This window comes from Bombus vancouverensis, chromosome 16 (genome assembly GCF_051014615.1).
Source record: "Bombus vancouverensis nearcticus chromosome 16, iyBomVanc1_principal, whole genome shotgun sequence".
Taxonomy (NCBI): Eukaryota; Metazoa; Arthropoda; class Insecta; order Hymenoptera; family Apidae; genus Bombus; species Bombus vancouverensis.
Window position 1 is genome coordinate 8,538,230 of NC_134926.1, and position 23,562 is coordinate 8,561,791.

A 23,562-nucleotide genomic window follows, 5' to 3' on the forward strand; every position below is an offset into this window, starting at 1 on the left:
ATGAATGAAAATTATCGTTGCGAGGATATTCTGATTTACAAAATGTTGCAGATTTTAGTAACTGATTAAAATTTATTATTATTCATTATTACAAAATATTAAATCTTAAATATTTTATGAATGAATTTAATTTTTTATGGACAAATTTAGAAATATTATATGATGTTACTAATAAGTGGTACATTTTTTTTTGCAGGTGAAAAACTTTTTTGCAAACTTTGCAAATGCAAGTAAAACCGGTTCTAAATTGTTTCAGAGCTATTAAATCATTTCAGAAGATATTTTATACCAAGTAATTGCAATGACGTTACGTGTTGACAGAAAATTATGATTGCGTGCAATAAAGTTCTGATTACTACGGAAATAAACTTGTCTTCACACTTTGTTACGCTATACGTTTTTATTCGCATTTCTTTGTTGATAAAAAAGAATGAAACATCATTTCCGCTTATTTCCAAACTTCGTAGACCATTATTGTAAAATATTCGATAATAATAAAAAAAATATAAAAGTGTATACTATAATCTTAGTAGGTCTTAAGATACTCGTAATTAATCAAAATTAATGTATAATAAAACAATAATTGCGAGTTTTAAATGGAACAAAGTAGGGAAATGCGACTCTTCGAGAAATTTATAACGACCTAGTAGCAGCATCAAGAAGGGGGTCACTCTCTCGTCTCGTGCTTTCATTCGCGGAAGAAGAAATCGCACCGAATCCCGATTACTTCTTTAATTAATTTAACAAGCTATTCTTTGCAAATTTATTGTAAGAAATGCTATTGTATTACACATAATCATCTTAGAAGCTATTCTATGTGAAATTTCGTTCTATGCAAATATTGTTATCTCCTCATAATACCATTATAATATTTAACAAAATACTGAATTATATTCTCGACCATCTTTATCAATTTTAAAATAAAGAGAAAGATACAGTATTATTCAGTCATGATTTTGAAGGTTCGAAATTATTAACCTAATTCTAATTTCCTAATCCATAATTCTATTTGTCAATTAAAAAATATTTAATTCTTCCCTTCAATAACAAAGCGAGCACTGTCGACGAGCTTCTGTATTTTTTTGCTTAATTAGAGCATTTTTTAATCATAGGTTGGCAATGGCGAATCCATGCATTGGTTATCTGCCGAAGTGGCGAGGCCTGATTGGTTGGCGAACCTTTCGTTTTAATGGCGTGGCAGCCACGAACCAGTAGTGGGGGAAACCGGCTTCAGAACGTTCAACTGTATTGTCTAGAGTCTGGTTTTTCGCAAGAGTCCTAACCTGTCGGTTGTGCTTCATCTGGATCGCGGCATTTCAGCTGGAGGATAGCTCGATCGACGAGTACGTTGTGTTCGCGGCCGTGTAATCGCGTCGCGACGCTTCTTCTTCGCGGTTGAGGCTATTAATCGCAAGATAACAGTTTGAGGACGCGGCGATGACGGAGAGCTGAGAGTACAGTTCTCTACTCGTGTATGAGGTAGGCGCAGCTTTCCATGTGTAATCTAACCAGTGTATATGGTGTTATTTCATCGCATAATAATTTGATTGATAATTTGAGATCGGTGCTGTGAAACGGATTAATCATTGAGTGCGATCGTGCCTTGTGAAGTGTTCATCTGTGAAATTAAGCGCGAATGGATGATACAAAGCTATAATGATAATGCACGCACAATCATGAATTAAACGTCGGATGATTATGATTGGGTCGTTTCAGATCTCAGCAATTTTACGTATATCTTAAATTTCAAAGATTCTAGCAGTTTTACGTATATTCTATTTTTTCAAGGACTCCAGCAGTTTTATGTATATTTTATTATTTCAAGGACACTGACAGTTTTACGTATATTTTAATATTTCAAGGAAAAGGACGCGCTAACACGTTTTATGTTGCATCAGTTTCATATAATGGGTCTTAAGTAACTGATGCTCTATGTTTATTGCATTTGGTAAACAAATTGTCTTATTATAGGTACAATATTAAAAACATTGCTACTGTAGTAAGTTTACAGTAATAGTGCTGACAACAAAATAGATAATCGGGACTTGCTATTCTCATTTGACAATAGAAAAAGAACAAAATGATACAAACGTAGTTTAGAAAGCATCCGAATCAGAAATGACCTAATTATTCCGAGTTTAAAGTTTGTGAAAAAGAGAAAATATTGTAAATACAAACATCCATAACGGTTCGATATACGTATCCTGTGAATTGCAAAAGTTTGGTGAGAGAAAACTCAACACAAATTGTGGGAATCATTTTACGTAAATGTAAATTTGCATTAAGAAAACTTTGTAAAAAAAGAAATACTTACTATATATGTAATGATTTACCTTTTAAATATACATAAATTTATTTGTGTACCCTGATAAGTGTATTTTTTCAACGTGGTGGATATGATTAATGTACATAAAGAGAACTACTGATAAAATAGTGTGAAATTAATCGTTCGTATTATTTGATACGAGCAAATATTTATTCATCTTTTATCTCTTTTTTCTCTGTATAATGATCAATCGTACCATGAACTTTTGCATAGTGCTATAATCTATAATCAAGTCTTGTAATAATCTCCCGTATAAATTACATTACATAACTGATAATTCAAAATTTGTGGTGGGTGAAGTTGACATGTTTTTATTTGGTGCTGTCATGGTGAAGATTCAACGAGGATAAATACTATCGTTTAATGTGTGGCAATCTGCAGCTGGTGAATAAGGTTAACGATGCATTTACATGTGAGGTTATAAATATATGTATGTATATGTCGTATACATGTGAAACACTTAAATTTTGAGGTGCGACCTCGAAAATTAGGCGGTATATGTACTTTTTGTAAGTACATAATTCTAAGCTCTTTACTAAAAGCTACATGAAAGCGCAAATGCAGTTAAAAGAAAACTTTCGGTCGCAGTAAAGTTCTTCGTTACGCTTTTCGAATTTTTATAGCTTACGGCTTATTCTCTACTATTTTAATGAGTAAAAATATATGTAATATTTTAAGAAAAATTTTAGTATAAAATTGATATAAGAAATTAAAAATAATATTAAAAATAATTTTTCCATATTTTTAATTTTTAATTTTAACTTGTTCTTTAGTTTTTATTCTTAAAAATCTTATTTTTTCTTAAGTATTCAATTACGTATTCTTAAATAATTTTCACAGGTTTAAGAAATTTTTTAATAATAGAAAAACATCCAATGGATGGAAAATGACCCGTAAGGTACAGAGTTAAGTCGGTATAGCACTATTCTCTATAAATTTTCTTCCGCGTTAGAAAGCGTATAAAAATTGTGAAAGCCGCTCTTTATATAGAACTAGATGAAATATTAGCTTCGCCTTGAATGTTTAAACGTTTGAATGTAACTCTAAGTTTGAAAGTTTGAATTTAGAGTTTGGTTGTTGAATTTCTCCTATCAGAGATACAATTAACCGTTTTATAGTTCTATTTTTGGTATTCCTTTAATTCATTGTTTGTAAACAAGTATGATTTATCATACATATAGTAAACTAAAAATTAGTCGACTTTTTTTAAAGAAATTTCGCATGACTTATATTCAAACTGTTTTCATTTCAAATTAAACTGGTCATTGCGATACAGTTTTTAATCGCTCGTTGAATTTCCAACGCGGCAAATAGAATCTTCGAAAAGCCGCATTTATATTCTCACACCAGGTCGCGCCATTAACTAGAAACCGGTTTCTCAGCGGTCTTCTGAGAATTCTATTAAATCGACCATAAACCTTACAATTTTTTTTTTTATATTTTATGAATGCAATTAAAATTACAGCTAAATCGCAAATGGAAACTACGTCACCGGATAAATAAACAGTCGCCTTAAAAACGTATCAAATCATTGAGTTATAATTATTCAAAATTATTTACATCCTATCGCATCAATCGCTGAAGGATCTCTCCGATAATTAAATGAAATTTGAGTACGCTAACCTTAATGCCGTTAAAATAATTCCAGACACATGGACGTGCGTTACACATATGTTGACGCGTGAAAGCAGGATCTATCGCGCGTGCTCGAAAGTGTCAGTGAACTCGGAATTCAGCCGCTAGGTAGCCTGCACTCCACCCTTCGTGCATTTTTCCCACCACATCTATATATACATGCACAATTGCACACGCATACGAGGTATCGCCTCTTTGGACGGTATCGCAAATATCCTCGATAATTCACGCGGCCGGCAAGGACGAGCAAACCGTGGATGAGCCATGCGAGACGGATGTAATTTCCGTTCTCGCAGAGCCGGTCGAAGTGCAACGATAAAAGCAGACTATCGTAATTACCGGTGTCCAATTTCAGACGTTTGCCTCTGCTCACGTTACGTTACATCGTACGTACGCCGATCAAAAGTTGCCGTGGCGGACCCTCCCCGTTTGTTTTGTATAGGTTATGGTGGTTGAGGATGTAACGATAAACCATCGATAAACCACTTTCGAATTTTAAGTTACACGTAACAGATGAATAATTTATTCGAAAAGCTATACGATTATATCAGTTTTGGTTTAATTTTATTAGTCGATATATTGCATTCAAAATATATAGTTGGGAAGTTGATATATGGTCATATGACAATTAATATTTGGAGAATAATTGAACAACGATGAATGGTCTGACGATTTTTATGCATTTTTGAGGAAATTTAAAGATCAAAATGTTCATAATAAGCAGAAATATATAGAATATTATAGTACTTTTTGCTTTGATATTGTATTCATAAAAATATAAATTTATATAAATACTTACAGTCTATTCATAAAAGAAATTAGATAAATATTGTTAAGAATTCTTTATACTTGTATAATATATGTTCTTAAGACTTCTTTCATTTTTTATAATTGAATAATCGATATAGTCGTTCTTATAGCTGTGCATCTACCATGACATATACCATGACAGAATACTATGGACATATACTATACACAACAATATTAATGCACAATGTTTCAAGAATTTATATGATTTCTTTCGCAATAAATTGTACATTAATTGATGCGACAACTTCAATTTTCTGGCGAAAGCTGAAGGTTGCCATGATCATAAATATGTACATGTCTATGATATTCTGTATATATTCAAATTCATTAGGCATTGTACGATTGATTACTGCTAGATGGCATCAGTTCTGCTTAGTGGATAGCTCTGTATCAATAACTATCTTGTTTTGGCATGCAATATTTCAATAAAGAGACCATTACTCATTTCAGGGAATTTAGAATATATCTACTTCATCATTTTGTTTGCATTAGTATTCTAAATGTTTTTACAATCAATTTCTCGAATGCAGCTTCCCATACGAATAATTGAAGACTGACCCGAAGCAGAAGAACATGAAATTTAATCCATTTTCCCGTCAAACTCGCTTCTAAGCCCGCGTGCACATTAACTTCTACGGTTTTATCATCCGATTCATATTTAAATACTAAGATTATTCTTCTTTGACTTAATTTCAAACAATATTCCTTCTCACTGACACATGAGGAAGTTCTTTTCTTAAAAAAGAACTAAATATATCCATTTTAGTATCGTGCAAGTTTTTATAACCTAACTTTAAATTCGTATTGTCGGAGAACAAACCGGTGCTCGCTATTTCGTTAATTGAATCAATTTTTTAGCGAAACAAAGCGCAGCTTCGTGATAAACGATTTTATTTCATTTGACAGAACTAAATAACTTGACGCATTTTATTATTTCGCGCCGGGACGGTATTAAATTATCTATGTTTTTTGTTTTCGTATAAAAGCAGCATTTTTTGCCTCGTCGAAATTTATGAAAGCCGGACTGAATGTATGCGCTGCATTAAAAGACACACGTGGAAATCTCATTCTTTGAATCATTAAACGAGATTAAATGTGATTTTATACCGCCGAATAATAATCAATCAATTTAACGCCTTATTATTATGTAGATATATTGGAAGACAGAAATACGCGATTTATTTAATAATTGAAATGGCTATATTATATTTTTAAGCTTAAGTTTTTACTATATTCTCATTGGATTACTTAATACACTGTATTAATCGTAATTGTATTTACCTTATAAGATTAGTGTAAAATGTAAACATAATATTATTAGACACATAATATAATAGAATATAACATATAAAATTGTATTACCTATTTTATAGAAAAATACCAAACAATTTTTTTGCGTAAATCGATCTTAATCTGTATCTGTTTGTCCTTGTAATCTATCCGCGGTGTACTCATTTAACCACAAGTAATGCGGTGTATTTAGTTTCCAAGAATAAAATAGCTAAGACTTACTTAGGGATGCGAGACGTATCGAGGAATATTTTTCAAACTGGTTAAACTCAAGATGAAATTGTATTTGTATCGAATCTCTTCTCATTGTTATTGAGAAACAACAGAAATCGCGATTCATGGAAACACGGTCACTTTGTAATAGTTAATATAGGAAAATAAGAATTTGTCATAGTTATTAGGGAAATTTTATTTAAATGATAAGAATTTATCATAGTTACTACATGAAGAACTTTGCTAAATGAAAGAATAGATACTAGGAGAATTTTTATTAAAGAAATAAGTCTTGTATTTATCAATGTTAGGTTAAGTTTCAACGAGGTTAGTTCAGTCGTTGCACTGTTTCTCTTTCCAATGAATGAAAACATAAATAAAGGTTTTAATAGCTAATCTTAATACGGCATTCTAATTCATGGTATAAAATAGCAGTAGAACGAGCAAACGTGCAATTACGATTTTCCACGAACCGGTAGTTGTGTATCTTGCAGCTTTATAAGGGGATGAGAGATATAATTAAGAGGGATTAAAAGGAGGGGAAGATAAACGGTCTATGTGTATTCTCCAGCTCTATGGCGTCCCGCTTTATATAGTTTCTTCGAGATATAGGAAATGAAAGCGTGTCACGCGACCATCCACCCTTCCTTTTGCAAACATGTATACGCTTAACGTTTAGATTAATACCTACCTGTCAACATGTGTTTACTGGAAATTACGTTATCGCTTTTCGATCGATAAGGTAGATCATGATATTCACGATATTCTGATTTGTAATTACACAATTCGTAATGAATATTATTCAACAATTGCTGTACTTCTATTATTTGTTATTAATATACGTAAAAATGATAAGTTAAAATGGTAAGTCCATTACAAAACGGATTTTCCTCCTTTTTTTACTGTTAGTGCCGAATCAGATACTGTCGCCAGATACTTCATTTTCACAAAACACTCCAAATACTAAATCTCGCGTTTCATAATATTATTCTTTCTCTAATCTTTCATAATATTTGGATTATAGTAATCATGAGTTTCAATATTTAATATTCTTAAGTTATTGAGTCACATAGTACTGTACGAAAATGGCGCCAAAAATAAAATGAAAGAAAAATTAAAAAACCTGTCTTCCAATATATTAAACATATATTATATAATTTCTCATATTGTAATTATCTAATAAAATTATTTAACAAAAATCCTATAAAGTTACTTTTAAATCTTTCTGTAAAGGTAAATTTAAAGTAATTATCGAGGAAAAGTCTCGAGCAGAAAATATACATGGTAGCTCTAATTAGGACGAGACGTTGTTCACTGTCTTGTTCAGTTACAAATTTTACTATCTTATTTCTCGCTCGTTAAAAGTGTCGGTCAGTTGCATCTATCATGCACGATCTCAGATTTGAACGTTCGTAGAAATCTCTCGATTTTTTAGTACGTCTTCCAAGATGAGCCATTATGCAAGAGGATATCGCCGGATAAAAGTTATTACAGTCGCAATCATCGACTTTCACTTGCATTGAACGTCGCACTGGGGCCAACGCTGGCGTAAATTATTCTCTCACGCTTGAGCTTCTCTCACCCCTTGACCTTATTTCTCGTTTTCACTTGTGCGGGATAAAAGAAGTTTCGAGTTGATCAAATTGATGTCATATGCGTTATAGAAATTAAGATTCATTTGTCAGCAGTTTATTTAATAATAAACAGAATATTGAAGTAGTGGAATAATTAAAAAGTAGCAAAGTAGGAAATAAAAATAGTGAGAATGTAGCTTGTAACTCAGATTGTATTAAATAGATCTTGTATTTATGATAATAACGCTGTTTGTTTTATTTTTTTTAGAAGGATGATTACAAGATAATTTTTTTTCAATTTTTTTCTTTTGTTTGGACGTTTAAAATAATAAATAAATAATAAACAATAACACAAAAATTTAATTAATGCATTATACTTCAAATAGAAGAAAATTGGTATTATTTTGAAAAACATTAAAAAAATAGAAATTTGACCATATTTTGATCAACTGTATGTATGCATACCCCAAGAATATACAACTCACTTTCGAGAGACAATCCACTCTCTTTTAACTTGTGCTATGATTACTATGATTTCTATATAATAATCTTGTGATATGTATTTTGTTTACAGAGATGAGTGGTTCTAGACTTGGCAGGGGCCGAGTTGGCCGCCTGGCCGTGTACGGGGGTTGCGGGGTGGTGGGTCTTCTTTTAGTGTTCTTCTACCGCGCCGCCACCTCAGAGATGGCCAGGCTTCGGGAACTTCACATTCAATGTGCTCATCAACAGGAGGCACTGGCTGCTCAGCTTCAAGGTATGGATTACTAGATATGCACCATAAGGAATCTGATTCAATTTGAGAAAATTGCATTTATTCCCAGATAAATTTGTAAGCAGCTGCATTGAAAAATTATTTCTGTTCATTTCTAGTGATATTCGAGTACAAAGTGAGGCTGGAAAGATCCTTGGCTGAGGAAAAGAGTTCAAATGCAGCAGTGAAACAAGAACTCCAGCAGCGTGCATCTAGAGAAAAGTCCCTAAGAGACAAGGATAGCATAGAGGCAATGCAGAGATTCAACTCTTTGCAACAAACTTACAAGTTGCTGCAGACAGAGCACCAGGATTTGCAAGAAGAATGTAAGAAGCGTGATCAACAAGCTCTAGAAGACACTAGTAAATTGGAGACAACGCTCAGAGAACTTCGTAGTCGTATCAGGCAAGCAAGAGAGGACAAAGAGAAAGCCTTGGAACATTTAAAGAATAAGTTTCTGGAACTGGACACTCAGAAGAATGAACTGGAACAAAAGTACAATGATATGTTAAAGAGCAATGGGGATACTGATAGCACTATTGAACATCTCAGGAAGGAAGTGTTTCAGTTGAAGCATGAACTGGAAGAAGCCAAGGTATGATTCCTTTTTTATACTAATAGTCTTATTTCATTGAAGATTTCTCAAATTTCTAATCCATCCATTTCAAAATATGGATCGTGATTCTTAATTTGTATTTGAAGACTCTTCACATTGATAGATTATTTATTTAAGAGAATTGGTCTGTAACTTTTTGTTTTTTATTTCCAATAGAAAACTTCACGCAAAACTACTTCTCCAGAGCCAAACGTAGCCAATCCGCACCCTTCACAAGCGAAATCCGCAGAAGCAGAAAATGCAGGACAGCTTGTTGATCGGGCACAGCAGCAACAGGTAAGTCCACCGACAAATGACGATAAAAATCCACAGCCCCTGTATGCGCCATTCGCTCAGCAAACGATTGAGGATCCTCTGCAATCGAATGAACAACGGGTGAACGAGATAAACAACGTTAGATTCGCTCAGAAGAATGGCAACATCGTCCCAGTGGGTCCAAACGAGTTAAAGGAAGCAGAAGTTTTACCATTGCCCTACGATTTGCAAGAGAAACGTCAGAGAAAAGAGGGCGATCAATTTGTGAATGATCAAATTCAGATTGAGATCAATAAAGAGCTAAGACAAGTTATCCCACCGCCCAACCAGATTAATGACAAGTTCAATGACAAACGCTCTTCTACTAATTTACCAGGTATAGCTCAGACAATTAACATGAATCTTGATGCGAAGAAGCATACCACAGTCTCAGTGGTAAGGAAAAAAGAACATTCTGCTGTCATTGATGAAAAAAATTCTCCAATCCAACAGACTTCTGAGAAGATAGAGAAGAAGTTGGAAAAAGCTCAAAACAATGTAGATGGAATTATAAATCAAATTTTGAGAATGATCTGACGAATAAGATTGATCAAAACTTGTAATGCCTTGTCAGATATATTTTTGTTACAAATACTATGGATAATTGTATTTAGTATTCGTTATGGCTGCTCTTGGAGAAACATGTTTATCTATTTTTTGTATAAAGATTTTATGATTGACTTTAGATTGATTTAAGATTTTATGATATTGCAGCTAATTTCTTGACAATTAAATGTAGCTCCTGACTTTAGTTCAGGCTCTGGTTGTGATTCTCTTTGCTATAAAAGTGCTTGAAACGTTTTAGATATATTATTAATCAAAGTAATTGTGAGTATAGTTGGAGAGATCAAAGTTGATATATGATTAGTGATACTCTGACTGTGCTCACCTTAGTTACTACTTAACACATTCGCTACCAGAACTTAATTTAGATGTAATTTTAATATCATGCTTGGTGTTTGGTAAAAAAAGGGAAAACAAAACTCAAACGGTTCTTGTCTATAATAAAAGTATATTGTATTATTAAATATATTGTACAGAAATACAGAAAGATGTTGTAGAGAATGTGTTAATATTTCTTGCAAGAACAAATTATTGCCATTCAAAATACAAAATGAATTGGAAGAGAATAGCTAAACTATAGAAGTAGTCATGATAAGCTAGAAGGCTGAATCTCTTAGCTTATGGAAATTTAAAGAAGTGCCTTTAAATGGTTGATTGTTGGGGAACTGAATTCTTCTTAGCATAATCTATCTGGTAATGTTTACACATGCACGTAATTTGCATGGTTTGTACTTGGTGCTGTAGATAGATAATTTCTTTAGTTGACTTAAAGGACTTGAGATCAGTCCACAGAACTATTCTTTCCTGTATCATCAGCAAATCAAGTGTAGATTGAACAGTATAATGATGGTTTGAGAGGAAACATGATAGAAAATATGAAAAATCTGTTGCATGATGGGATAATCTATTAATTAATATTATCTCGAAGTTTATTTAGTAGTTTTATCTATCTTCTTTTACTATTAATTTATACTATCAGTATCAGTATTAACTGGTATTAAATACTTATTATAAATATATCGTAATAGAATATTATAATTATAAAAAAAAACCAATGTCGCTTCTAAGCTATCATAAATATTTGAGAAATAAAGTTCTCTGTGTACTATTTAGGGCAAACTGTGATTTTTCAGAAAAGTAATTTTTTTTCTCGAATCTTGGACAAATATAAATAACTTGGAAAAATATAAATAACTAAATAAGCAGTTTAAAATATCCACTAACTCAATCTTACTTACTGCTTCAATGTAGATTTTTTAATATAAATTTTTCAAGTGCAATATCACAAGAACAATATTTGAATTATGCAGAAGACAAAATGTTTTAGCAATTGTGTAAATGTTGAGTACCCTTTTTTTTTAATTTGTAGTGTTATATTTAGCAATCTTTACATGTAAATTAGAACACATTAGGCTGTCAACAGATTATACATTCAGCTTCAATTGCGTTCAATTATAATTGATATTTTATAATTCAATTATAAAAGTTCCTTTTGCTCAAGGTATAATTTTTTTTATCGATTGACAGCCTAATGCAAAGGAAAGACGAACGAATCTTTCCAATAGTTCAAAAAGAAACCAGTCGTGTATATGTAGCTTGCAAGCTGTATTGAATGTGCCTGTATGTCCGTGTTAATCAATGCATTAATAAATTGTTATTATTTTGATCTGCTTGCATTTTTTTATGGCACCCTCGCAGAAACCTAACTAAACTGATCTGCTTCCTTGTTATTACTAGTTTGCTGCAAATTTAAAAAGAAAGATAGAGAAAGATCTAATTAAATATTAGAAATAAGAATCTTTGGTGAGATGGTTTAAATTTCTTTTTTAATAGATCCCTTTATTTCTTTCTTTTAAATAAAACAGTAGTCTCATTAGAAGGTGAAAGCATTTAATATTTTCTTCTCAAAATTAGTTCTCTTGTTCATGTGAAGGATATTTTTAATTAATTTTTTTGAAAGTTTTATTAATTGATTTTCTCATTCTTTGCGATAACATTTCTGATTTCACCAAATAATATCTCGGTGTAGAACTTTTATAATTGGATGAGAAATATTTTGAATTAATTGATTTTTTACGCTTGAGCTTCTTTTTTGGTTATGTTTTTAATATTGCTTCATTGGACCTTGCTCTATGATATTTTGCTGTTGTCTTCAATTTCTTTTTAGTGTAATTAAAACTGTCTTTTCAATAAAATTCAAGTTACAAAACAAAGTTGACATATCAATTCGTTTAATTTAAAAATGGAGAAGAAGCATCTAATTTTCAAAATTAAAGAAAAATTTTTAGTGACATTTTTTCTGTTTGTCAGGTGATTTTTCTTTAAAAAAGAGCATGCTTTGTGCAATATTTGTTTGTTCACATGCTTTCGTAGCTTTGAAGAAAAAGAAACAACTATTCCTCTTTGCCAATAGAAACTGAAGCAGGTAAGTTAATTTTTACAAAATGTATCTGAAAATGTTTCTTCATCCATATCTGTAGCCTACTATTTTCCAAAACACTCGCTTGCTTATCTGTATTTTAAGGGCATAGAATTATTGCAACTAGAATCCTTCTTTTTATACAAAAAAGAAATATAAATTTATAAAGCGAAGAATGAATATTTTGTAAATAATTAATTTGTTTCCTTATTAGAGTGCATGTGTATGTGAGAGAACAGAATACTTAGTCCTAGTAAAAATAAATTGCACTTTGCATTATGATAGTAACGAAGAAATGAAAGTTAGATTTAGTTCTCAGTATGTAAGTAAATAAATAAATTATTGAAATTTACGTTCCACGAATAGCAATACTCCAAGTATAAAATACGAATAAATATTCTAAAAATAAAATAAAAATAATGTTTCGAAATGCTTTAAAATTTAATATAATAAATGAAGCAAGCAGAGAAGATTGCAAAATTATTTTTCCAGAGCACAGTGGCCACGAGTTCGATGAAGTCGATCCCAGCCGTGAAGCTGGAGACTTCAACGCCAGCAACTAGCGGCAATCCAGTGTCCACATCCGTGGATAAGGCGCTTCCGGTTCCGAAACCGGTCCCGAAGTCCAAGCTTCCCGTTGGCGTGCCACCCATTCCGATTATGATCGACCAAAAATTGGAAAATCGCGAGGAGAAACAAGACGAAGTAGCCAGGAAGAAGGAAGAGCCCAAACAGAAGATTAATGTCAACAGTAAAGAGCAAGAGGGTGAAAATGGAAATCTAGATCCTCCATTTCCAGCTGTTCCAGCTAGAAGAGCCGACGACCAAGTTCCAGATAGAAGAGGAAATGGTTGGTTCAATGTTGGGCCTGGCATACAGGAGATTGGAGATGAATTGAATCACATTCGTCTTGCTGGGTATGTTTCATTGAAGGATAATTTCATATTTCTTGTATTCAGCCAATTTTATACCAAATTCAGTTCTCAATTTTGTACGGATATTTTAGAAATCTTAGACAATTACAAAAATTTAGTTGGTTTTAACAGTCTACATTGACATTAATTTGTACAATATTATAGGTTTTTTGTTTGTAATCCAATAATAAGATTTATTTTTTAATGGAACCTTTTTCAGCCTTGATGCTGGTGCTGAACGAATAGCTGATATTGGAGATGATCAGTACGAAGGAGTTGAATATGATAAAGAACCCCAGCAGAAGGACAGTGATTTAAGATTAGTTGAAGGTGAAGATGAAGGTGAAGGTAACTAAATCAATAAGATATATTCATTATGTAACTCAGTTTTATATATCGTTCAATCTTTTGTTCATTATTTTAGATGAGGATGATCAAATAGACTATCCTCACAATTTAAAGCAAGAGAAAAGGGAGTGAAGGATCTTTTTTTTAGTAAAGATGCCGTAAAGTGGACTGGTTTGGCAGATTTTAACAAACAGTTCTTATTCAAGAGTCTTATTTAAGAGAAAATCAGTTATTGTCTACTAATTAGCATCTACTATCAGTCTACTCTTCATCTTGCCATTACTTAATGAACTGACTTAGCTGCTAACCATCATTTATCATAAAGAAGAGAGAAAGAAGATGGAGCAAGGATTCTCAACGATAGATGCACCATTTTACTTTTTTATCTACACGTTTTTTTGGGGGAAACCTCTTATGGGGATCTAGCCAAAAAGATTTAGATAGTTTATACTCTATACAGATGCTATTTAACAGCCACTGCCCAACCAACATGAGTAGATTGTATTTTTATTCAGAAGCTCGTTGTTTGGTTTGAGCAGTGTGTGAATAGAAAAAAAACAGACTGTATTTTTCTAGAGCTAATTCTAAGGTAAAAAAGACGCGAGTTATATAAAGTTTCCATGGAAAGAAAAGCCTCTTTCAGAGATTCACTCTTTCATTGGCAGATGGAACAGGGGAAGAAATACCTTGTTCATTTAATTATACAGTGTTTGTATATTTGACAAATAGTAAAATTTTGTGATAAATGTCACAGTAGTATTAGGATGATTACTGTATTAATTTATAAGTATTTGTTAAGGCATTTCTCTAGGAAAATTCCTTGTCTATTAAATCTAATCTATTTAACAGACTCTATAAAGTTAGAGTCTTCTAATATAGTGAATTCATTTATTTTGCAATTAATCTGTGTTAACAAAAACTTAATTCAGAACAAAATGTTCTGTCCTGTATCATGTGTTTAAGTATGTAGGATGTAGGTAACTAATTAACAACTTAGAGTGTTAAATGTTTTTACATACTTATGGAATTCTAAGAGAATACTTCCTACTTGTTCCTTTCTAAAGTAGTATATCAATCACTTGATTATCAGATTTTCGTGGAACATGAGCAATTGGTAAGAAGCTTAAAAGATGAAATATTCTGCCAGTGAAAGAGTCCATGATTTCTTTCAACAATCCGCCAAGGTGGAGTTGTGACTTAAATGCACTTATTACTTAAGCCGTCTCGTTGGACATTTTTTAAATAGAATTCAGCAATTCAATCAGCCGACTGTTCTTATTGAAACCGTGCAATACGATCGGTACAAGGGTACACGTGATTTATTTATTGCCTATCAGTCGTCGTTCTGGCGCTAACAATCAAGACTTAACAGAGTGAAAGGAACTACTTTAAGGAATTTATTAAAGATATAGATTAATATTTGTTATGACCGTAGATATCTACTTATACACTGACACAGAGAAAAGTGATCCATATGTACATAAGAGTTTTTTCATAATAAAAGATTGAAAAACTTTTTGTATTTTCCTTTTAATACTTGATGCTTCATGACCTAATATTTGAATAATGTGAAAGCAATTCTTTTACATTTTCAATGTCTTTAAAACATATAAAGTTTTTTCTTTAAAAGATAATACATATTATTGTGTTGAGCTCTTTGGGTTACATAAAAATAAATTTACATTTAGAATGTATGGTATTTATGATAATACAGACGTGTCTGTAGAAAATAAAATATTACAGAATAATCTGTACTGTCCCAATGACCTTTAACTGATACTTGCATCTGCAAGACGAAGAAGAAAAATCTTTTTTAACAGCCTCTATTTATCAATGATTTATAGATCATTATTAATTTACTCTTTGTTCATACGCTATATCAAATATATGGAAAATAAATTAACTATCATCTACAAGAATATTCAATCAGTATTCCTTTTAAATCTCATAACTTACTATTCTTATATCTTTGATTTTAAACAGAATAGCTTCTTTTTTCTTCCTGGATATGTAGATTATAAATCAAATACCAAGGTTAACATAACACTTGCAGTTCTAGAAAAACTACAGTTTCTATGTTCTATGCAAGTAGAGTATCTAAGATGATAATATTATTTGTTTGCTTCAATGTTTCCATGAACTCACTGTGAAAGTTCCATGATGAATCAGACTTTGACTAAATGCTACTTAATTAAACATATTGGTCGATCAGTTAACAAGTTCATTATACAAGCATTATCCATGTTTTCACAACAAATGGCCAAAACCATTCCAGATGTTTCAGGATACCATTTTATCATATCTTCTTTTCTTAGGTGTTCAAATAACATAGATTAACTGTTGTTATCATTCATTTTCAATTTGTAGTTTCGTTCTAAATTTCAATTGTATTTTCAATTAATGCAAATTTATGTTATCAGTCGTATTTTGCATATCGAGCATTAGATATCATGCAGAACAGTCGATTTTAATAAACCGTGTGGAACATGCTCGTGATTTTATTTGCCAATGAGTCAGATGCACATGTATACACTATATTCGTCTTACGCAAGCCTGGAATACGATATACAGAACGATCGCGGTTCCCAGAACCGATTTGCATTGCGTCTAATCGCCTTTAAACATCCAGTCATGAATCTATGACTGCGTTCGAGTTTCTTGTCACTGTTTCCTGCAATATGTAGATTAATTTTTTTTTAGTATCTTACAGAAAAACAGTTAAGTATTTTTGTATTCTTTTTTCTTTTATGGAAGAGTTGCAGCAATTATTACTTTTACATGTAAGAATCATAGCTACAGAAATTATAACTTTTAAAGAATTATAAATGGATGAAGATCTATTAAACCACAAACATTATTAAATAAGAGTTTATATAACCTGTCTATACAATACACAACTGTGTCAAGAAAGAAGGATATATAGATGATCTATTGTTAGTAGTGAAGACTATACGTAATGCCAGTTGTTCCGCTGAACTCATCTAAATTATGAGACACTAATGAAATTTAAATTTTCTGTACATACATAGCTCTGATAATCAAAAAATTTGCTTCAAATTATTGAAGAACATATTTATATAGTTCTATTATGTTATACTCTATTTGTATTTTATAATTACATGTGTATCTATATTACGTGTGTTTTAACCCCGAATTAATAATATAGAGAAATCGTTTTGTTAAAAAAAATGTTTCTTCTTTTCAAATTCCCTTAAATCATTTGCTCTCGTTTGCACGATAACGCAAATGTCATAAAACTATCATAAAACGAATCGATTCGTAATTATCAAACGTCTCAAGGTTTGTTTCGAAGCCGTCAAACGCCCGTAATTCGACTTCCTTCGCATTAATCGAATACGACCTACATGAGAAGCGTCATGATGCATGATCTCATCTCGAAAACGTATCGCACAATCATCTTCAATTACTTCGTCAGGAGTCGACTCGCGTATTCGACAATTCACGTGCGAATAACCTTCGAGAACCAGCGAGTGACACGACAGAAGTTGTTTTCCTTGTTTCTTCTTTTCGCCTTCTGAATTTTTCACGTCTGAATTATCCTTCACGAATCTTTGCAAGGATACCTCGTCAATTTATGGAGGTTAGACATTCCTTGGAAGAGGATAGCCTTTCTTCTTTTTGTGAAAAGGGAAATACGGATTGTTATAACATCCCATAAGAGACCAGATCAAGATGAGAATGGTTATTGAAAATATTTAATTAAATAATAAATAACGACACTTCATCTTCGCTATGAGTGATCATCGTTATTTCTTAAATTACTTCTTTTTATTTTTTTCTCTTGCCTTCCTTTTGAGTTATGTTTCCTATTATTTGTAGTATCCTGTATTACCAGGAAAGAATTATTTTCAAAATAATAGTTTTTAACTAACTAGTAGACGACTAGCACACACGAGTTGTTTACTAGAAGATAGAAACGCAAGTATTGGGAGTAAACGAGATCTACGTTAACACGATAACCCGAGTGAAAGGTTGCGACACCGCTACATCTGAGATTCAGTAAATTAACTGGCTGTTACTCATTTCAGCAGATAGTTCGTGCTTGGTAAAATAACACATTAGATAAACAACGAAGAAGGGAAATTATAACTCACTTCTTATAATCTGTTTACTTATTTGAGAATATCCATGCCCCATTAAAAATATCTCATCGTGATTTTCCATCGTATAAATTGTTTCAATTTGTTTTCATTTTGCTCCTCGTTTTTAACTATTATATTTTTATTTGTTAGGTGGCAACCAGTTATAATCGGAAATAAATGAAAAATAAGAAGTTTGCAACATTGCTTCTTTTAATTTTATTTTTGAAATTAGCTTTAGTTCTATTCAGTATAGAAGAAACATTAAATGTTCCTTTTCTCTCAACATGTCAAATTTAATGTGTGAAGATTTCTTCAGTTTATATCCCTCTTTTTTTCTTTCCTTTTTTTCTTCCCCTTTTCGCTAAACGAATTTCTATACATCCTAAATTTCTATACATAATCCATAAAATAACGCTAAAAACAAGATTTGTTATCAAAATATTTTTAATATCAACATTCTTCCTGAATTAGTCAATGTTGCAATAAAATATTATTAATCATGTAAACTGTCAATTTATGTAACATCACTTCCCTCTTTTATCGCTTCTCTCTTCCTCTTTCTTTTTAAACGAGACTAGTGAATAAAAACAACTCAAAACTTACAAACAAACTTAAAGAAAATTAAAGATGGACACTTAAAGGAAGTAAATTTGGCATCCAAAAATCTCCAAAATTCCAACTCCCTCTCTAAGTCAATCAAAATCAAAACAAAATTTGTTCACTTATATCTAGACCATCAATTCACAGCAAATAATATGTGTAAAATATTTTCATAATAAGAATCCTCTGTCTTACAGAAATATGGCAAAGAAAATATTTGATATCGAGAAATATATAAGAAATTCAGATTTCCTTCTAAAACCAATTTAAATTAAAATTTCTTTTATCTATTAATGTCCTACTCTACCAATTCCCAATCTATTAACCTCCAAATACATCAAATTACCGAATGAAAATCTTCTCCTCTTTAATCACGTTTTTCATTTCTGTCTCACTATTGTAGAAGTAAAAATAAAAAAGAATTTTCTTATTGCCAACGATTAAAAAACAAAACTACCGAATAACAATCTATATACCGAGTGATCAAAAACACCCCATTAAAGTTCCCTAATTCCTCAAAATTAAAATAATGGAAAAAATCGCCTCTGATCTAACAACAAACCCGCGAGATCATGCCACCAATTCCTCGAATCCTCGAATCGATCCGATTATCTGGTGCGCATTCGCTACCGAAGTTCCGAGAAACATTTTGGTCCCCTCCATGGCCTTGATTTCTCGGCTGAACGAATATGTCAACACTCATGAAGAAACGGTTTCTGAAAGATCGTTTCGCTGACGTAAGAGATCCAACATCCCCACCACCTCAGTCAATGGAACTGTGCAAGGTATCAAAGTCCCTGACGAAGAAATCGCCACGACAGTCCGTTTCTTCCTTTCAAAAAGGTAAGACGTCTTTCGTTCAGCCTTTTAAGTTTCTATAGACAGTTTTTGTTTTATCTTTTCGTTGGAAAAAAGTACGTCCGACCTTGGAGTTTTTATTGGGGCCACCTTTAATTTTATACGGTGGCAATTTCTTCAGGTTTCGTCCTTAAAAGTGAAACTTTAGATTGTGCGATTGAAAATTATGTGACCTCTATTTGTATATTTTCGGTATTAGTTGAGAATATATCGATTGCCAATGTGCAATATGCCTGAATCTTTTTCTTAATATTTTGGTAATATTTAGTGCCATTTTCTTTATATTTGTAACCTAAAGTTTTAAACTACTGTCAGATAGTTTTCAATCATCTTTTTGGAAGGATAATAGGTGTATTTGAATTTATGGTTGCCGACGCGTAGTATGGCATATAGGAACTGTCAATGGCTAAGAAAAGGAGAATCTGTTAATAGAAATTATAATAGACATTTTTCTTTTCGTAATTTTACTCCTTTGCTTAAGTAGATTTTTCCTTTAAATTTGTATAAATGTTTGATATACGTAGTTGCTGTTTTGTTTTTCAGTTTTCACGGAGAGCTGTAATTCAATATTTTTTAATAATTTCTTCTTCAACTTTTTATCTTCTTTATTGCAAACATAATGTTATCATTCATTTATATTAAACTTTTGTGGGATACTTATTAAATATATAAATATAGAAATATAATATTAAACTATAAATATAGAAATATAATGCAATATTTCTTGGGAGCAGATCTTATTTTCTACATGCTAATTTTACTGTATGTTAATTTCCGTAGAACCAGTCTGTGAAAATGAAAGTGCTAATTTTCGCCGCTATTGCGGTATTCTGCGCCCAACCGGCGCTCAGTGTTGACACACATGAGCACAACAAAGTTGTGTGCTATTGGAACAGCACGGCTTTCGATCGACAGGGTAAAATTTCTTTCGTTATTCTATCAAACAACCTATCAATTTGCTCGATTAATTAAAATTTGAAATTATAATCTGAGAAATACGAAGTTTGCCTATTGAGATGTTGAAATTGATTAGTAGTTTTCATGTTGAATATTTCAAACTAAAAGTATCAACAATTACTATAGTCCAATTAAACGTTCTATAATGCTAGAGCAATCATCATTGTTTTATTTAATATAACTGATATATTTTTAGTGATGATTAATATCATAACTGTTAATCGTTTATTGATTTTAGTAATCAATCAATTAGTAATTATAGATTAGAAATTAATGACTATTAATCATTATCAGATTAGATAATATAATAGAAAGATTATCAATTATTATTCATTCACCTAATGCTTATTAAATGAATAACGATTTATATATTATATTAATTATTTTGATCATTGTCAATTAATTAAAAATAATCCTACTCTTACATAGCATCAATAGTTGTATTTTTGATACTTATTGTAATTTATTGTGATATATTTCAGGGCCAGGAAAGTTCCAGTTGGATGATGTTCGATCAGCTCTATCCCTGTGCACACATTTGATCTATGGGTTTGCAGGAATTAATGCAGAGACATTAGAAGTTGTTCCTTTGAATCCAACTTTGGACACTGGAGTTGGATATTCTTACTACAAACTCGCCACACAATTGAAGAAAGGCTTCCCAGATCTGAAGATCTACCTTAGCATTGGTGGTAATGCTGATCCTGAGGATGACACTCACAAGTATCTTGTTGTTGTAAGTATTATTTTGTTTTTGTTTTTATTTTGTTATTATTTTTTCTTATTATTTTGATTGATTCACTTCAAAGAGCTGTACCATCCTTTATTGCAATTTTTTCCTATAAATACCTTAGATCTAGACTATGTTGACAAACAATGTAAGTTTCTTTATAGTATTAAATACAATTTCATTTGGAAATTGAAAATTAAATAATATTGAAATTATTATTAAACATTGCATATTTTTCTTTTCTGCTATAAGATGACACAAAGTTCTAAATACTCCAGATTTGACTTTCATTACAACTCAAACTGAATCTAAGTTAAAAAGACAACTTAACATTGCTGTAGACTGAGACGGCAGAATCAAGGTCCAAGTTCATTAACTCAATCAACCGTCTTCTCAATGATTATGACTTTGATGGAATTGACCTGGCTTGGCAATTCCCACCTGTGAAAGTCAAGAAAGAACGTGGTACATTTGGATCAATCTGGCATGGCTTGAAGAAGACCTTTGGTTATGGTAAATTCAAAGATGACAAGGAGCAGGAGCATCGTGATGGCTTTACCATCTTGGTCCGTGACCTGAAAGCTCAACTCAGACCAAGAATGAAGGCCCTAACTATTGCTGTAATTCCTCATGTTAACAGTAGTAGTAAGTTCAGACTCCATTTTCACTTCTTTACTCTGTTACTTCTTTGACTTCTTAAAATCCCTCATAACATGGGATTGTTATGAACGAATTTTCTTAATCAAAGGTGGCGATATAGCGAGTTTGCAATCAGGTGAGATTAAAGATTTGGATGATAGGTATATTGAATATGATATTAGTATCCAGATGTGACGAGGAAATAGGGACGAAAAATTAATAGAAATCACGTAGTCTGTTTGCTTCGAAATTAAGAACGTGCTGCCGCGACCAATCTTGCCTTATCTGTGGCTGTGCGTGTAACTGGCCAGCGTCACGTTCTCTAAATATTGAACCTAGGGAATCTGGTAACTTGTGGGACCTGTAACGTGTTTCCACACACCTCTGTGTTGGTAAAATTGATTGCAAATAACATACACTGTAGGCCATAATTATTAGACACCTACTCGTTACATTTATCAGAAAATTTCAACTGATTTTAATTCTTATGTAGAGAATCAAACTGCTGCAGTTATCAAACACGTGTTTGAATAAGTTCGAAGTTTTAATATTTTTAACTTTTGTGTATAAATTTCCACGCAAAAATAAGCACTAAATTTGGATATCTCAAAATAAAGAAATATTTTTTAGTTCTGTAATATTTTTGTGATTTTTCTTCAAAGGTCTTGTGGATTCTATCTTATTATATTTAATATCTTGCAGTTTATTATGACGCGAGATTGCTGGCACCCAACATCGATGCCGTGCACCTGTTCACTTTCGATCAAAAAACGCCAGAACGTAATCCACAAGAAGGGGATTATCCAGCACCCATTTATGAGAGTTATGGACGTGTCCCCCAAGACAACGTTGATGCCACAACCAGGTGAGGAACTTCTGTAAGCTATGCTTATCCTCTGCCGTCAACTATTAAAAATCCCAAATCGTCAGAAATTTATTGTGCCATTAATTTAATCAAAAATCAATTTCCCTTCAATTCAAGGGGACTCCCTGGCTTTCAAGCGTTCCAATCCCCAAAATGCTCTAGAATCTCCATTTACGTAGCACAATTTTAAAATATCCGTAAAGTATTGATTCTGTTGCAAGGTACTGGCTCGAAAACGGTACTCCAGGCTCGAAAATAGTCGTGGGAATCCCAACATACGCCAGGACATGGAAGCTCACGTCTGACAGTCAAATATCAGGGGTACCACCTATAGTCGCCGAGGGTCCGGGAGCCGAAGGACCACACACAAACACGCCAGGACTTCTCTCGTACGCTGAGGTGTGCTCCAGGCTGACAGAATCCGCTGTGGGTCGTTTGAGACGTGTTGGTGATCCATCCAAGAAATATGGCGGCTATGCCTTCCAATCTTACAATGAGAACACTGGAAATGACGGAATTTGGGTCGGTTATGAGGATCCTGACACAGCTGGCAATAAGGCTGCCTACGCCAAGGCGAAAGGTTTGGGTGGTGTTCTTATCTACGATTTGTCCTTGGACGATTTCCGTGGTGTCTGCACCGGAGACAAGTACCCTATTGTCAGAGGCGCCAAATACAAGCTGTAAGAAGTTATTAAAGACTATTCGATGGACATTGAAAGAGTCGAAGGTGGCCAATTTTGGCACAGCTGAAGTATAAGTTGTGTTAGATCTGTTTTTTGATTAAGGCCGTGCCTAAAAAATGTATTTCTCAATCTTTTTGAAATTTCGATTCTAAATGACCAATGATTTTCACGCATTTGCTTCGTGTTTTTTATATTCTTCGCGTAGCTCTAGTTTTTCGTGATATGTTAAGTATTTGAAAAAAGTGCTGTATCAGAAGTGTTGTATCGAGAATAAAGATGAAACAGTTTGGCGATTAGTTCTTCCTTTCGCCAAATTCTTAGTTGTCACATTAACACTATGCCTATTGACTAATTTCAAGCTAATCTTTAT

At 32.4% G+C, this 23,562-nt stretch overlaps 2 protein-coding genes across 10 annotated transcripts; both read left to right on the plus strand.

Moving 5' to 3' along the window:
• The first annotated feature begins 1,247 nt into the window (after window positions 1-1,247).
• Window positions 1,248-15,273, plus strand: LOC117161202 (uncharacterized). 7 transcript variants are annotated; one of them, XM_033342561.2, is made up of 7 exons: window positions 1,248-1,479; window positions 8,423-8,605; window positions 8,722-9,197; window positions 9,375-9,494; window positions 12,988-13,412; window positions 13,630-13,751; window positions 13,834-15,273. In XM_033342561.2, exons 2-7 carry the CDS (start codon window positions 8,425-8,427, stop codon window positions 13,887-13,889), a joined length of 1,380 nt encoding a protein of 459 aa, XP_033198452.2. In that variant the 5' UTR covers window positions 1,248-1,479; window positions 8,423-8,424; the 3' UTR covers window positions 13,890-15,273. The 7 variants fall into 7 exon arrangements, with proteins under 7 accessions (XP_033198452.2, XP_076481700.1, XP_033198450.2 ...); XM_033342559.2 differs by having other exon boundaries at window positions 1,250-1,479; window positions 13,630-13,757; XM_033342560.2 differs by lacking the exon at window positions 1,248-1,479 and adding an exon at window positions 2,540-2,756 and having other exon boundaries at window positions 13,630-13,757.
• A 3,891-nt stretch (window positions 15,274-19,164) lies between these two features.
• Window positions 19,165-23,525, plus strand: Idgf4 (Imaginal disc growth factor 4). Of its 3 annotated transcripts, none has more exons than XM_033342557.2 (6): window positions 19,165-19,303; window positions 20,099-20,234; window positions 20,758-21,011; window positions 21,347-21,650; window positions 22,347-22,509; window positions 22,713-23,525. In XM_033342557.2, the coding sequence occupies exons 2-6, from the start codon at window positions 20,114-20,116 to the stop codon at window positions 23,191-23,193; spliced, it is 1,323 nt and encodes a 440-aa protein (XP_033198448.1). In that variant the 5' UTR covers window positions 19,165-19,303; window positions 20,099-20,113; the 3' UTR covers window positions 23,194-23,525. The 3 variants fall into 3 exon arrangements, with proteins under 3 accessions (XP_033198448.1, XP_076481702.1, XP_076481701.1); XM_076625587.1 differs by having other exon boundaries at window positions 19,166-19,303; window positions 22,731-23,525; XM_076625586.1 differs by lacking the exon at window positions 19,165-19,303 and adding an exon at window positions 19,418-19,439.
• The last annotated feature ends 37 nt before the right edge of the window (window positions 23,526-23,562 follow it).

Bases quoted from the DNA above. Each gene is read 5' to 3' on its own strand.
- Idgf4 (XM_033342557.2), top strand. From the start codon at position 20,114: ATGAAAGTGCTAATTTTCGCCGCTATTGCGGTATTCTGCGCCCAACCG. The intron at 20,235-20,757 runs GTAAAATTTCTT...GATATATTTCAG, and splicing joins CACGGCTTTCGATCGACAGG to GGCCAGGAAAGTTCCAGTTG. The intron at 22,510-22,712 runs GTGAGGAACTTC...ATATCCGTAAAG, and splicing joins AACGTTGATGCCACAACCAG to TATTGATTCTGTTGCAAGGT.
- LOC117161202 (XM_033342559.2), top strand. From the start codon at position 8,425: ATGAGTGGTTCTAGACTTGGCAGGGGCCGAGTTGGCCGCCTGGCCGTG. The intron at 8,606-8,721 runs GTATGGATTACT...GTTCATTTCTAG, and splicing joins ACTGGCTGCTCAGCTTCAAG to TGATATTCGAGTACAAAGTG. The intron at 9,495-12,987 runs GTAAGTCCACCG...TTATTTTTCCAG, and splicing joins ATCGGGCACAGCAGCAACAG to AGCACAGTGGCCACGAGTTC.